Source organism: Podarcis muralis, chromosome 9, assembly GCF_964188315.1.
Source record: "Podarcis muralis chromosome 9, rPodMur119.hap1.1, whole genome shotgun sequence".
Lineage (NCBI taxonomy): Eukaryota > Metazoa > Chordata > Lepidosauria > Squamata > Lacertidae > Podarcis > Podarcis muralis.
The window spans coordinates 81,156,070-81,171,320 of NC_135663.1; the positions used below are offsets into that span (position 1 = coordinate 81,156,070).

The 15,251-nt window shown below is 43.4% G+C and overlaps 1 protein-coding gene across 9 annotated transcripts in view; it reads right to left on the minus strand.

Moving 5' to 3' along the window:
- SCAPER (S-phase cyclin A associated protein in the ER) overlaps positions 1 to 15,251 on the minus strand; it is a 203,665-nt gene that overhangs the window by 141,425 nt on the left and 46,989 nt on the right. For all 9 annotated transcript variants that reach the window (XM_028744781.2, XM_028744780.2, XM_028744779.2 and 6 more), the window contains 8 exons: positions 14,258 to 14,488; positions 13,033 to 13,203; positions 10,665 to 10,740; positions 9,672 to 9,789; positions 7,989 to 8,100; positions 5,284 to 5,424; positions 578 to 733; positions 187 to 329 (listed from right to left, as the gene is read on the minus strand). In XM_028744781.2, coding sequence (XP_028600614.2) covers positions 187 to 329; positions 578 to 733; positions 5,284 to 5,424; positions 7,989 to 8,100; positions 9,672 to 9,789; positions 10,665 to 10,740; positions 13,033 to 13,203; positions 14,258 to 14,488 — 1,148 coding nt within the window. The remainder of the gene's footprint in view (positions 1 to 186; positions 330 to 577; positions 734 to 5,283; positions 5,425 to 7,988; positions 8,101 to 9,671; positions 9,790 to 10,664; positions 10,741 to 13,032; positions 13,204 to 14,257; positions 14,489 to 15,251) is intronic.

The following is a 15,251-nucleotide window of genomic DNA, read 5'->3' on the forward strand; positions in this document are numbered from 1 at the left end:
CCTTCTGCTGCTGGCTTTGCACCTCACCACTGACGGCGTGCTGCCCTGACACGGCCCTGAGGAGATGCAACCTCTTGACAGAAAAAAGGTTGACCACCTTAACAAAAACCCAAGAGAATCTGTCTTTTACCAAGACCCATAAAAAGTGCTGAGGATAGCAGAGTTTAAGAGAATCAAGCTTGCTACCTGGCCCTTTCACGAGCTGCATCTTCCCGGGCTCTCTCCTTCTCCTGCCGCTGCTGCTCAATCCGAGCTTCCTGCTCTTTTCTTTTCGTTAGCAACTCTTCAACCCGGGCTTGGCGTTCTGCTTCCAAAGCCCTTTTACGTTCCTGGAGAGCAAGCATCTCAGGTTAAAAATCTCAGAACATGAGCACAAGAAGCAAGCAGCTTTTAATAGGCCCTTTTCCAAAAACTTCTGGATGAGCGCAGGGACAGATAGTTCAGCCCAGGGGGGCGGAAGCAGAGGTGTGGCCCTATTTTTATGAAAGCATCACACCAGTAAAACAAATGAAGCTGCTAAAAGCAATTTTATACTGACTCTGTTATTACTGGTTGCATTTGTAAAGTTTAGCAATACCTGCACAGCTTCATCACGTGCTTGTTTCTCCTCCTGCCTTCGCTGACGCTCTTCCTGCAACTCGTTCAGCCTTTGCTCATACTCTTTTAGCTTGGACAAAACATCATGGCGCTTATTCTGGGCTTCTAATGTGTTTATAAATGCTATCTCATTTACCTGCAATTAAAGCAAAGTTTGAATATGAGTGATAAAGAAGTCTTTAAAAATTGGGTAAGAGCAGTATATAAAACATCATAAAGACTCTGGACAATTAACAGCAACCAGAAACCTAAAACCAACTCACTCCTTCCTGTTGAAGGTTGTGGCCCAGGGTGAGAGAGGAAAGTACTGGAAAGAAACCACTGGCTGAGCAGGTTGGCTTCTTAGAACCCGGTCTCGGCTTCCTTGAGGAAGGACTTATGGCAAGAGATGTGTTGTACCTCATAGCAGTTGGCAAAAATGTGTTTGCTAAGAGTCTCGCGAAACTGATCAGGACAGCTTTATACTAAATCCTGAGGGAGACGGAGACAGTATTACAGAGGACAAAGGAACAACTGCTACTGGGAATAATAGCCTCGCTGAGGCACAGGAAACTGATGTGGTGCTCCATAAGCCTGCTAACTGACTGGCAGTGAAATCCGACAGGGGTCTTTCCTAACCTTGCCTGGAAATGACAGAGATTGGACTTGGGACCTTTTGCATGCAAAGCATGTGCTCTACCAGACCCCATGGCCCTTCCCCTACAGAGCACTCTGCTCCTTAGCTGCCTAGGATCCTTTACTAATCATCAGCCTGCCCAAAAGAACTACTCTTCTCTCTTGGATCTGGCAGTCATCTTGCTTTATGATAGCCCCCCCCCCCCCCACAGTAGCCATTTTCTGATGCCCACTGCACTTTCTCAAAATTCCCACTGGCCAAAAAGGTTAGACAGCCCTGGTTTTGAGGATATCAGCACCTGAGAAATTCCACCAGTAATTTGATGATCTGCATCCAACCCAACTGAACCAGTTTACACAACCAGTTCACTTTCTGGACTTTGCAAGGGCCATATTAAAACCAACCAACCAGCCAAGAAAATGGTTAAGCACTACAATATGTGCTGCAAAAAAAGGTCACCGTTTCCAAATCTGACTTTAACATTATTAGCAAAAGTTTATGTTTTCAAATAAACACTTTCCATGTTGCTGACTAACTTATCTAACTCAGAGTTTCAGAAGCCTCAACTGATGCGTCGGCAGCCATTTCAGATATTTTAAACTTTGGGAACAGGCCTGGTGCGTGAGCTGGGAAAGCCTCCAACTCTTGGAACAGTCAAAGAGAATAATGGGGTTATGTGACTCTAATTTGGCAAGCAACAGCAAAAGATTAATTAAATTGCTTACAAGGAGTTCTGATCAGCTCTACAAATATAAGGAAAGCCATCATTTTCCTAATGCCAAGTTATCTGAGTCAGTTTTGAAGTGGGTTTAAGCTGTAAGATGTTTATATACAGAAGTTCCTATGTGTGTTGTAAGTCTAGGGTGTGTTGTCCTTTTTCTGCTATGTGCCCTTTCCTGACAAGTTTCCAATAAGCAAACTTCCTCCTTGTGTTCACCCTGACGTCAGAGAGATACAGCCCCATATAGTGTGCCCTGACATATGAGTTGCGCTCCTCTTGCATGAAGTTTAAATGCTACTGCTGGTAAGCTGTGCTTGCTTGTTAAGCAGCACAATATCCTCTGCTCTGTTGTGGCAACATGGGCACGGTGGTCGTCCTCCTAAGGCAAGCTTATTTTAAGTGGGTGAGATGCCCCCAGTAGGGCTCCCTCCTCCTTGCCACTGTCTCCACTGCAAATTAGAAATTCCTAAGCCAAACCTGGATCACTGCACAAAAGTAGGTGCATCCACCTAAATTCTGCCCAAAGCAGACCCATCAAAATTAATGGACCTAAATAAGCCATGTCCTTTAATTTCAACAGGCCTTCTCTGAATAGGAAGCAGCAATGTATCTGAATACAAGTTGCTAAAAACCACAGGAGGGGAGAGGGCTCTTGTGCTCGGATCCTGCTTCCTGGTTTCCCAGACACCAGATTCTGCGGGTGCAGAATGCTGCAGCGAGGCTCCTCAAGGGGTCCCTGCCATGGGAGCATATTCACCCAGTGCTTTACAAGTTGCACTGGCTCCCGGTGGAGTATTGGGTCAGGTTTAAGGTGCTGGTTTTGACCTTTAAAGCCCTTCGTGGCTTAGGGCCCTCGTACTTACGGGACCACCTCTCCTGGTATGCCCCGCAGAGGACCTTAAGGTCCATGAATAATCATAGTTTAGAAGTCCTGGGCCCTAAGGAAATTAGATTATCCTCCACCAGGGCCAGGGCCTTCTCAGTGATGGCTCCGACCTGGTGGAATGCTCTGTCCCATGAGACCAGGGTCCTTCCGCAGGGCCTGTAAGACAGAACTATTCCGCCTGGCTTTCAATTTGAACCTGGCCCGATCTTTTGTTCCACTTCCTTCCCTCTCCCTCCCCTTTTTGTGAAGATTGCCTGCTCTGGGATCCCACAGCTGGTTCTCCCCTGGTCTCCTCGCTGGCCCAAGTGGGACTAATTTAGCCAGCTAGCCCTGGTGATTATCTAATGTTTATTGGATGGATTTCCCCCCTAAATTGATTTTTGATTTTATGGTTATTTATGCTTTATACCGCATTTTATGCTTTTTTTTTGGAGCATCAATTAAGTGTTTTAAATTTGTTGTTAGCCGCCCTCAGCCTGGTTTCCTGAACCAGGAAGGGCGGGGTATAAATAAAAAATATATATTATTATTGTTATAAAATTACTGCAGTGAAAACATTACAGCACCATTGCATCTCTTTTACTGTGTGTGCACGCATGCACGCACGCACGCATATGAGAGACCTTTGTCTACAGGGATACTAAATGAAGAAACAAAAGACAGGTTTTCTGCTTTGTTTACTGAGAGGACCACATTTACAGAATGGATTTTGCAGCTCAGTGAGCAGCCATCAATGGGAATTTAAGAGACAAAAGAGGTGGCAGCAGAAGTCCTAGCTTTCTTCCTCTACTTCCTCTCAACTAGTAATTCTGACCCAATTAATCTTGATCTTCAAGAGCAAAGGGACAACAGATATTGCGCAGCTTAGCATATGCAACACTTTTCACACATCTGTTTAGTTGAGAATTACATTACATTATTTAGTTAATTTGATTACAGAAGTCACTCGGGCTTAATGAAGCAAGGATGAAGGTAAATCCAGTTAGAATTCCATTCTCAACTAAGAGATGGAAACAGCTGTTACGCTAACAGAAGAAGCCAAAGGTCTCACAACGGCACCCGACCTGGCAGTAAGTATCTTCACACAACAGACGAAATGTGTACAAACAGTTTTTCAAATTTTTCTTCTCTTCTCTTCTTTCTTTATGCCTCCATTGCCTCCTAATTTTTATTCAATGCAACCTGCATTGCACCCAAGGATCGTTGCAGCACCCCCAGGGGGTGGTATTTCCCACTTTGGGAAACATTGGTTTATACAATTAAGGTAAAGGTAAAGGTAAAGGTAAAGGTACCCCTGCCCGTACGGGCCAGTCATGTCCGACTCTAGGGTTACGCGCTCGTCTCGTTTAAGAGGCCGGGAGCCAGCGCTGTCCGAAGACACTTCTGGGTCACGTGGCCAGCGTGACGAAGCTGCTCTGGCAAGCCAGCACCAGTGCAGCACACGGAAATGCCGTTTACCTTCCCGCTATAAAGTGGTACCTATTTATCTACTTGCACTTAGGGGTGCTTTCGAACTGCTAGGTGGGCAGGAGCTGGGACTGAACGACGGGAGCTCACCCCGCCGCGGGGATTCGAACCGCCGACCATACGATCGGCAAGTCCTAGGCACTGAGGTTTTACCCACAGCGCCACCCACATCCTTTATTGGTTTATACAATTACAATGCTTCATAACTGTCCATCTGCCATGACACAGCATCAATTTGCAGTTACTAGCCAAGCAAACCAAGTAACCGTTGGGCTGTATCCAAACATTCTGCTGCTCCAACAGAACTACTCCTTCCATCAGAGGAAGGGAACCTTTGGTATTTAATTGTCCTTGAACTTTCTATGGAAATGCTCAAGATGACTAACAACAAAAATATGCAATAAAGCAAGTGGTCAACTAAGCAACAGACCAATGGATGAGCATCAGCCCACAAGAAACTGAGGCAAGGGAGGGGAGGAAGAGTCCTGTTTTATCCCTGTTTTATCTCCATGCTAATTACAATGCCTAAGGCAGGGCTGGGGAATCTGTGACTCTTCTGAGGCTGTTGGACCACACCGCCCAGCAGTCCCAGCCAGCATGGCAATTGGTCTGGGTTACCAGGAGTCGGCATGCAACAACGTCAGCGGGGTCTCAGATTCCCCAGCCCTGGTTTAAGGGCTCCCACATGGACAGCGGATGTTCTGGAACTGAGAGACAGAAATAGGGCTAAAGAAAACTAAGTCCTCCTCAGAATAGACCCACTGAAATGAATGGACCTAAGTTAGCTATGCCATTAATTTCAATGGGTTTGTCTGAGTAGGACATAGTTGGATACACCATTCAAAAGCTCTGATATCATCTCTTCCACCAGGCCATTCACAATCTTAAGAGAAATATAAATATTGAGCAGAATCCAGAATGAAGTTCTCTCCTGTGCAAGAGCCACTGAAATGAACAGGAGCTCCCCAAAAGCTTCCCCAAATTCATGAGGCTCACCTTGGCTTCTTCCTCTTGTGCTTTTTTCACTATTGCTTGCAACTGCACTTCACGCTTAAATTCAGCATGGAGTAATTTTTCCTCCATCATCCTCCGCCTCTGATCTAGCAATTCTTCCTTCCACTTTCGCACATCTTTTTCCTACATAAAGTTGGCAAATAGTAAGTAAAGCAACAGATCCCTTGATCTCTTTCATTCTGCAACTTTTGACTACATTAACAACATACACACAATGACTCAGTTCACACATCACAGTAAATCATAGTTAATGGTTTTATTAGAGGTTTTAAAGCAGAGGTGGGGCGCCATCTGTCATGCATTACAGGGGAGGGGGCTGGACTAGAGGACCTTTGGGTTCTATGGTTCTATACTGTGAATGGGTCATTCTGGGCTGTTTGTTTCCTATATCCCTGGCTTAGCAGTACATTCAAACTGAGGATTGAAACCATGATTAGTAAGCCAAAAAGAAGCTTAGGCTACAGAATATAATTTACTGAGAAGGAAGAAACCCAGAATCTCAGGTTTGGACATAATGCTACGTCAGGATCATGGCTTATTTCCTCCCTACATGAGTCAGCAGCAATGAAGTAGACAAGATTTGATTAAGCACAGTAAATCATGATTTATGGTTTACTATAGGTCTATATTGTGTTAAATTCTCAGGATATTTTTATTCCACTTTTCTGCCAACAATTCAATAAATATAACCATTTAAGTGCCATTAGAAATACTGCTTAGAGTAATCTTGGAGCAATGTCAGCCTAACTCAAAACTGAATAGTGAAGATATTGTGAAGTCTTTCAATCAAGGTTAGCATTTATGGCACCAACCATGAGGAATATGGAGTTAAGGAAAGATGTCATAAATCTCATATTTCATGAGTTGGCAATCATTCCAAGTTTAATGCATGTCAACATTTTAAAAGGTCTAACATAATGCAATACACAGCATGACAAAAGCTCTCACTTCACTTAACGTAAGAGAAGCAAATGAACCTTGAAACCTCAGGTAATATTTACCAGCATCAATCCCATGCTAGGGGAAATATTTGCATAAAACAGACAAAGATCAGGAAAATATAATTTTACAGGATGTCATTGCTTAAGTATCTGAGTAATTTATAGTCTAAATGCTTTAAGGAGGGTTGGAAGAACAGAAACAGACATTGAAGATGGAGTTGTTTCTAAAGAATAAAAATGCCTCACTAACAGGTCCATTAAAATACTCCTCTAAATCATATTACAGGGGGTAGAAAACTAGACTCAGGTTTGTCTATTACCTCCTCTCTTTCTGTTGTGTGCTCCAATTCTCCCCTTCCTAGTTTGCACAAAACATAGTTTGCCTAATTTGGACATGAGGGCAAATCATGGCTAGCACAAACCAGGAAGTTAGGGAGAGAATCAGAGCTCCCAAGAGGGGAAGGAAGCATGCGGGTTTGGGGTCTACAAAGTACAGTGTTCTGTACAGTGGTACCTTGGTTCTCAAACGCTGAAAATCTGGAAGTAAGTGTTCCGGTTTTTGAGTGTTTTTCGGAAGCGGAACATCCAATGTGGCTGTCAGCTACCGTTTCCGGGGCACCAGCACCAATCAGAACCTGCACTTTGGTTTTTGAACATTTCAGAAGTCAAATGGACTTCCGGAACGGATTAAGTTTGGTGCTTTTGTTTTTGCTATTTATTTTGCATTTTTGTTTTTGAGGCTTTTTCGGTTAATTTGTTTTTGTGACTGTGTGGAACCCAGTTCAGCTACTGATTGATTGTGTGACTGCAGAAATGGATATAACCCCCCCCCCCCCATTCAAACAATGACTATCATCAGAGTAGGTAAGAATTTTTTTTAATTTTTATCATCTACCATACTGTCTTATTTATTTTATAGTACATAGTTTATTGCTTTCATTTTATGGATCAGTAGTCTCGTTAGATAGTAAAATTCATGTTAAATTGCTGTTTTAGGAGTTGTCTTCAAAAGTCTGGAACGGATTAATCCATTTTGCATTACCTTCCATGGGAAAGTGTGCCTTGGTTTTGGAATGCTTTGGTTTTGGACTTCTGGAATGGATTAAGTCTGAGAACCAAGGCACCACTGTACTACTGAAATATTCAGTATGCTTCTGAATACCAATTACTGGGAATCACAAGGAGGGAGGGGCTGTTACCCTCAGGTTCTGCCTAGCTTCTCACAGACATCTGGATGCCGCTGTGAGAACAGAATGCTGGACTATTTAAGGCATTGGTCTGATTCAGCAAGGCAAGAGCCCTAGGAGGACAAACTGGATTCCGCCCACTGTATTCAGAACACCTTCAAGCTGAAAGGACTGGAACAATACACTGAGCTCCTATTCAGAGACACACCCACCTTAGTACATTGTACGTGAGCAGACAATAATCACATCCACATAGAAGGGAAGTCAATGATTCCCATCCTCATCACACACTGTTCCCTGAGGGTCCCCTGCAACTCAGGAAAATCTTTTCAGGGAATATATGGGGTTAAAGTGAGAAAGGGCTTCTGAAATCCCCAGCTGCCGTGTCAACCACTACACATGGACCTTTGAAATCCAACCAGCATATTTTTGGAGAATGCTCTTCTGAATGTGCATTGACCAGTTGTTCCCAAAGGCATGAGTGTGGCCCAAAGATCTAACAAAAGGTATGATTATGAGTCACAATGGAGCATGAAAAGCTAAACTACATCAAACTTACCCGTTCCATTAATTTCTGAAGCTTTAGCGTTTTCTCCTCACGCAGTTTCTCTCTCAGCTGTTGAGCTTTCATCTGCTTTTCTTCATGTTTCTTTTTAGATTCTGCTATTGTCCTTTTGAAATAAATATTTGAAAAGGCTAATGGGACAATGATTCAAAACAAAGGTATGTGGGGAAACCTGAAACTTATGTTACCGGGCAACAATTGAAGAAATCCCTCACAAATATCTAGTTCAGGCACTGAACATAATTTTGGAATAGTTTAAGCTATGGCTTATACCCAAGTAAATGCTACTCAGAGTAGGCCCATTTAAATCAATGAATTGAACTTAGTTGAGTCCATCAATTTAGCAAGGATTATCATTGAAACAAACCTCAAAACTTTCTATACACCATGGAAGCACATGGAAGGGCTTTCTTTGACCCTCGAAAATATATTTGGATCTGAAGAAAGACTGGGGGGGGGGGGGGCGGACAGAAAAGCCCTGCTGCATGTGTCCCATGCAGGCCCTTTGGGATCACAACTGAAGTGATTTACCACATGGTCAAGCAACAGCAGGGCTGATGTTCAGGGTGGGAATGTGCAGTGGCAAAAAACCCTCTGGAAATTACCGTATTTTTCCGTGTATAAGACTAGGTTTTTTTCCTTAAAAATAATGTCAAAATTTAGGAGGCGTCTTATAAACGGGGCCATCTCCCCCCATTTTCTTAAATATGAGTACCCCAAAATAGGGGGGCGTTTTATACATAGGGGTGTCTTAAGGATGGAAAAATACGGTAATCAAGATTCAACTCTCAAATATGTTAAGCTCTAAGGTACCATTGGACCTTAAGTTCCTGGCAGGCTCTGGTCCATGGGGTCCATGGGGTCACGAAGAGTCGGACACGACTAAACGACTAAACAACAACAACAACCATTGGACCTAGTATTCTTTCTGTTCAACTATACATATGATTTAGATGGGCTTTTTTTCCCAGCCAGAACTCACTGGAACTCAGTTCTGGCCTCTCTCAGATGGGCACCATTGCCATTCTAAGAGAACAAGGGAGGTGTTCGTGTTCAGTTCCGGCACCTCTTTTTCTAGGAAAATAGCACCATGGTTTAGTGAGAATGGACCGTAAGGAACAGCTATCACATACGGGGTCTGAAGCAACTAGTGAAGAGATAACATGGGAGTTTGCATCAATGGCCAAGTTAGCTCATTATGTTGGGAGTTAAAAAGAAATGATAAAGACAAGATAAATTTGGTGGGCTTCTCTGGTGGTGGCAGAAGCACTCTGAACAGCTCCTCTGCCTGAGACCCAGAAGAAACACTGCCAGTCAGAATAGGGAAGGCTGGGTTAGATGGACAAATAAATAGTATGACTTCGTAAAAGGCAGCTTCCTATGCTACAGTGGTACCTCAGGTTAAGAACTTAATTAGTTCTGGAGGTCTGTTCTTAACCTGAAACTGTTCTTAACCTGAAGCACCACTTTAGCTAATGGGGCCTCCCGCTGCTGCCACGCTGTGATTTCTGTTCTCATCCTGAAGCAAAGTTCTTAACCCGAGGTACTATTTCTGGGTTAGCGGAGTCTGTAACCTGAAGCGTCTGTAACCTGAGGTACCACTGTACCGGTAATTCAACTATGGAATTTGATCCTGTTGAGCTTATTCTATACCAAAAGTTTAAAAATGTGACAGACCTCTTGCGGGATGGCGAGGAGAGTTTCTCATGCATGTGTATTCCGTGGCCGGGTGGGCGAGCTGGTTCTTCTTCTACAATGTCGCCCCAAGTGTTATTTTGACGCCATGATTCACGAGCTGCACAAAAGCAGGATCCCTTTTTAAAGGAAAAGCTAGCATATGGGAAGCAAAATATCCTCAATATTGACTCTGGTACATGATCCTACTCCCAATTGGCCATTCCACTCTCAACGAGCACATTCGAAAATTGTTGACTGTTGTAGCGTTTGTGCCGTAACATTGGTGACTTTGGACTTGTTCACACATCACAGTAAATCGCAGTTCATGGTGTGCCATGAACCAGATGGCCTTGGATGCTGCTGCTCCCCTCTGATGCACAGGAGAAACAAATCGTGACCCCTGGCTTATGTCTGAACCAAGGTTTGAGGTTTGTTTCACTCAAACAAACCATGTTCTGTAAGCTAAGAACAAATCTTGGCTACAGACTGTAGTTTATCTGGAGTGGAAAAAACCCAAACCCTTGATTTGGACATAATGGTTTGTTTCTCTTGGATGCTAGTGGGAAGCTGCAACTGATACGTTTGTGGCAAACCATGGTTTAATGTGATGTTCAAACTTGGCCTTTGTTATCAAAAATACAATAGAGTTTTAAAAACAAATCAAAGGAATAGTGCATGTACAGAATTTGTTGCATTCTGGAATGTAATCAGAATGGAAATGACCAAAGAGAGAATTCTGGAACAATAATATAGTGAAAATGTTCCCTTTTATTATTCTGTAGGTTTTTTTAAAAATTTAAACAATTGCATTAATATCAAAACCACTTGCCTGATAATATTTGCACGGTACACCAAACTTTGGTGATGGTTACCACTCTCACAAATTTATTGTGATTAAAAAGCAAGGGGAATAAAGGGGCGGGTGACAGAATGAAAGCCTTAAGACATGCACTCTGATATTGTTAATTCACATTTCTGGACAAGGAAGTTTACCTTCATAGTCTGCCAGGACATCATTCCAGTCCATGGAAATTCCACAGAAAGATGTGCTTCCACTGCCCATGCCAGCCTAAAATTCCATAGTGCAAAACAGAAAACAGAAACCAAACTTTCTATTTGGAAAAGAAACCTTTCTTACACTCACCATTCCATGCAAACTATATATAAATGCAAAAATAAATCAAATGTTCAAGAGCATCTTTCTTCCAGTCTCCTTTAAAATAGCAGACCAACACAAAAGGCAGCTGTTGCCGCTATTATGGCCCACTTCAGACATAATAGGAAACCAATGTTTTTGCTGTGAGAAAAAGCAGATTGGGCCTTACACATTCTTCCTGCCCTCCTTTCACACCTGTAAGGCATAGCTTTCCATTTTAACCTAACCTCAGTTCTTTTAGGACCAAACTTGGAAACTGAAGGTTTTTAAAACTATGGTTTGAGAACAAGGCAGGATCTGAAAGCATGATTTGATCCTGGCTTGTTCTCATTAACCATAGCTTAAAGCAAGAGTGGCTAACTCGTGGCCCTCCAGATGTTGCCGGATGCCAACTATCATCAACCCCAGCAGGCACAGCGCATGTCAGGGATGATGGGAGCAGAAGTTCAGCACCTCCAGAAGTCTAGAGATTATTTATCATTCACTGCATTTTTGAACACCTTTTCTATTATATGTTGTATTTTATTTTTGTTTTTAAGTTGTAATCATTCATCTTGTTTTTATTATTGCTTGTAAGCCGCTCTGAGCCCGGCCTTGGCTGGGGAGGGTGGGGTATAAATAAAATATTATTACTATTATTATTATTATTATTATTATTATTATTATTATTAGGGCACCTAAGGCATTTACAATTTAAAATATAAACACACACAAATGATACAACATCTTCTCAGGCCAACAGCAGTAGCTGACGGCATTAGCTTTTTGGATTGGGCATCCTGGCTTCAGAAGACAACTGCAGTACAGTACTCAGGCAGGTCTCTATGGGAAGTGGCGTTCCTGAGTAATATAGGGCTTTTAAGGTCAAGAAAGGTGCTTTCTTTAAAACATGTATTTTTACAATGTCCTATACTTACTAAGTTTTGGAGTAAAGCAATGGATTATATAAAATGTCACTGTATGGAAAAAGCTAAAAATTTCAGAGGATTACCGTATTTTTCGCTCTATAGGACGCACTTTTCCCCCTCCAAAAATTAAGGGGAAATGTTTATGCGTCCTATAGAGCAAATGCAGGCTCCTTGGCTTCAGCGAAAGCAACGCGAAGCCTCCAGAGTGCAGAGGGAGCGCTCCCTCCGCGCTCCGGAGGCTTTGCGTTGCTTTCACTGAAGCCTGGAGAGCGAGAGGGGTTGGTGCGCACTGATCCCTCTTGTTCTCCAGGCTTCAGGGATAGCTGCCTGAAGCCTTCGGAGCGCAGCACGAGTCTTGCTCTCCCGGCTTAAGCGAAAGGAACCTGAAGCCTGTGGAGCGCAGCGGGAACTCGCGCTGCGCTCCAAAGGCTTCAGGGATAGCCGCCTGAAGCCTTCGGAGTGCAGCACGAGTTCCCGCTGGGCTCCGCATGCTTCAGGTTCCTTTCGCTGAAGCCAGCAGAGCACGACTCTCCTGGCTTCAGCAGAGAGGGAGAGCTGTGCAGCGCCCCTTCAGCGAAGCGGGGGGAGAAATGGAAGGGGCTCTGTTTCTCCTGCCGCTTCGCTGAAGGGGCGCTGAGCAGAGAGGGGGAGAATTTTTTTTCTTGTTCTCCCCCTCTAAAACAAGGTGCGTCCTATAGAGCGAAAAATACGGTATATTCTGACAACTGGACAATGGAAATGGATTCTCCGTGCCCTTACTATGGCCAAAAGACTGATATTGTTGCATTTACACCGGAAAGATAAATATAGGGATCCATTTATTCAATGGATTGAAGATCTGTTTACACTTGCCACCTATGAGCGGGTGGCTTATAAACTTGACTTTGCATGGACAAGTATAATGAAAATTGGATCTCAGTGATAAAAACCTCAGTGATAAAAACTCAGTAGCTTAAAAATTGAAATTGTTAATTGTTAACAATTGCTATAGTGATATTATGTATATTTCTTTTTTCCTTTTCTTGACTTCAAAAAACAAGTCCCTTATATGCAAATATGATAACAACAACAACAACAACGATGATGATGAAGAACAGAGCCTTCAACTGAGCCTGGAAACTAAGTCCAGTCATGCTAGAACCTGTGTTACTTTTTTTTGCCTCCCTGGCACATCAGACAGTTACTTTGCTACAGTGAAAACTATACAAATATGTAAAGCTATTGTCAAATTCTAGCCTGTTTTGGGAATATTAACCTGATCCACTACAAATTATTTCAACACATGCAGAAAACTCACGGAAAAGTCACTGTCATTGTCTGTTTCAATGTTTATGTAATTGTTCTCCTCGGCTTCAATTTCTCTGGTTAACTGTTCTTCTTCCGCAATGGCACTTGCAATAGCCTCTTCGTTGGCCTTTTCCAGGCGATCTGCTAACTCCTCTTTTTTAGCAAGAACTTCAGCCATGGACTAAAGATGCAAAACCAAAATCAGAGTTCAGCTGGAAGCCTGAAAATACTTTACTGCTATGTAAATGGTTCTCCCATTCCAAGTGTCAACCTGATGGTATTTGACCCCCATCATTCATATATCCAACTATCTGACTTTCCATTCCTCCCTTTCCCTCAGAGGTGGTACAGTGGTACCTTGGGTTACATACGCTTCAGGTTACAGACTCCGCTAACCCAGAAATAGTACCTTGGGTTAAGAACTTTACTTCAGGGTGAGAACAGAAATTGCATGGCAGCGGGAGGCCCCATTAGCTAAAGTGGTACCTCAAGTTAAGAACAGTTTCAGGTTAAGAACGGACCTCCGGAACGAATTAAGTACGTAACCCGAGGTACCACTGTATATAACTGGAGTAGGTAAGGTAAAGGACCCCTGAATGGTTAAGTTCAGTCAAATTTGACTATGGGCTGGGGCGCTCATCTCTGCTTTCAGGCCGAGGGAGCCAGCGTTTGTCCACAGCAGCTGTTCCAGGTCATGTGGCCAGCAGGACTAAACCGCTTCTGGCGCACAGAATACCATGCCGAGTGCCAGAGCGCAGGGAAACACCATTTACCTTCCCACCTATTTATCTACTCGCGCTGGTATGCTTTCGAACTGCTAGGAGTAAGTAACTCAAGTAAGTAACTGCTTTCCTACATTTATACGTAGGCAGCATTTGTATTTGGCACCCCTTCTGGACCTTAAAAACAAAGAGGTAAGATTCACCACTGGACCTGCTAAAAACCAGCCAAACAGCTCTTCCTCTAGTTTCACTCCCAGGCCCTATCAGAAGTGCCACAAACGTTGCCGTTAGGAGCTTGCAGATGCACTGATGGCTCTGCTACCATCTTGGAGACGCTAGGGGATTGAACCTGTGACCTCCCAGGCATCTCCTTTATCACTGCCTTATATCCCCTCATACTTGACTAATACAGCTGTGTTAAAAAAGGGGAAGGTGGTAACTATTTACTACATGCCATTAAGTTTGGGGACTTGTTTTTAGAACAGATCCTCTTGCTCATCTGCAAGCGCTCACATTTGAAATATCTGCAGGGTCCATTTCTCTTTCAATCTTATTTTTTTCTGTTTGACTCCCTCCATCGCTCCTGGAATCAGTAGAGATTATTTCTTCCACCTGAAGACTTTTTGAAGCATGTTCAGCCTCTAAGAGAACCACAGGCACTTCAGAAGATGGAAGTAGAGAACTACCTGGCAAACTGTTGCTCTTCTCAGAGATCTTGATGTCCTCAAGGACACGGGCTGTGAACTAATATGCAAGATAGACAGAAATCGATACTGAGCTTCCAAACACAACTGCACCCATACATTTGACCAAGAGCAAATTCTGCTTAAGGGATTTTGTCATTTCTACTCTGCGTAAGAGTTCATTGCTTAGCATAGCTTGAAATACTTTACACACTTGTAATAATTAAAATCAAGGTTTTTTGTTTTTTTACAAATACAGTCATACCTCATGTTGCGAACGCTGCGGGTTACGTCTTTTCAGGTTGCGTCCTGCGGCGACCCAGAAGTACCGGAAAGGGTTACTTCTGGTTTCGCCGCTCAAGCATGAACAGACGTGCAAAACAACGTCACACGCATGTGCAGAAGCAGCGAATCATGACCCGCACGTGCACAGACATGGGTTGCGTTCCGTTCAGGTTGCGAATGGGGCTCCAGAACAGATCCTGTTCGCAACCAGAGGTACCACTGTGCTGAATTTTCTAAAAGCTGTTGGGGATGGTGATCTTTCAAGGAACATTATGTCAGGGAAGAGTTAGAGTTAGAAGTTTCCAGTTTCCTAGAGGGAGAAAGTTTTCCCCAAGTGGGGGGGGGGGGGAGAGCAGTGAATCTAATAGAAGAGAGCAAGAGGAACAAGAGGGAGGGACTGGCTGTTCCCAGGAAAGGCCAGGGTTCAGTTCAGAAGCAGAACTCAGAAGGTATCTGAAATAAGTGACTCTGAGGAATAATAGTTAAAGATAAGAACCGTTTATAAGATTGTTTCTTAATACGCAATAAAAAGTTATAAA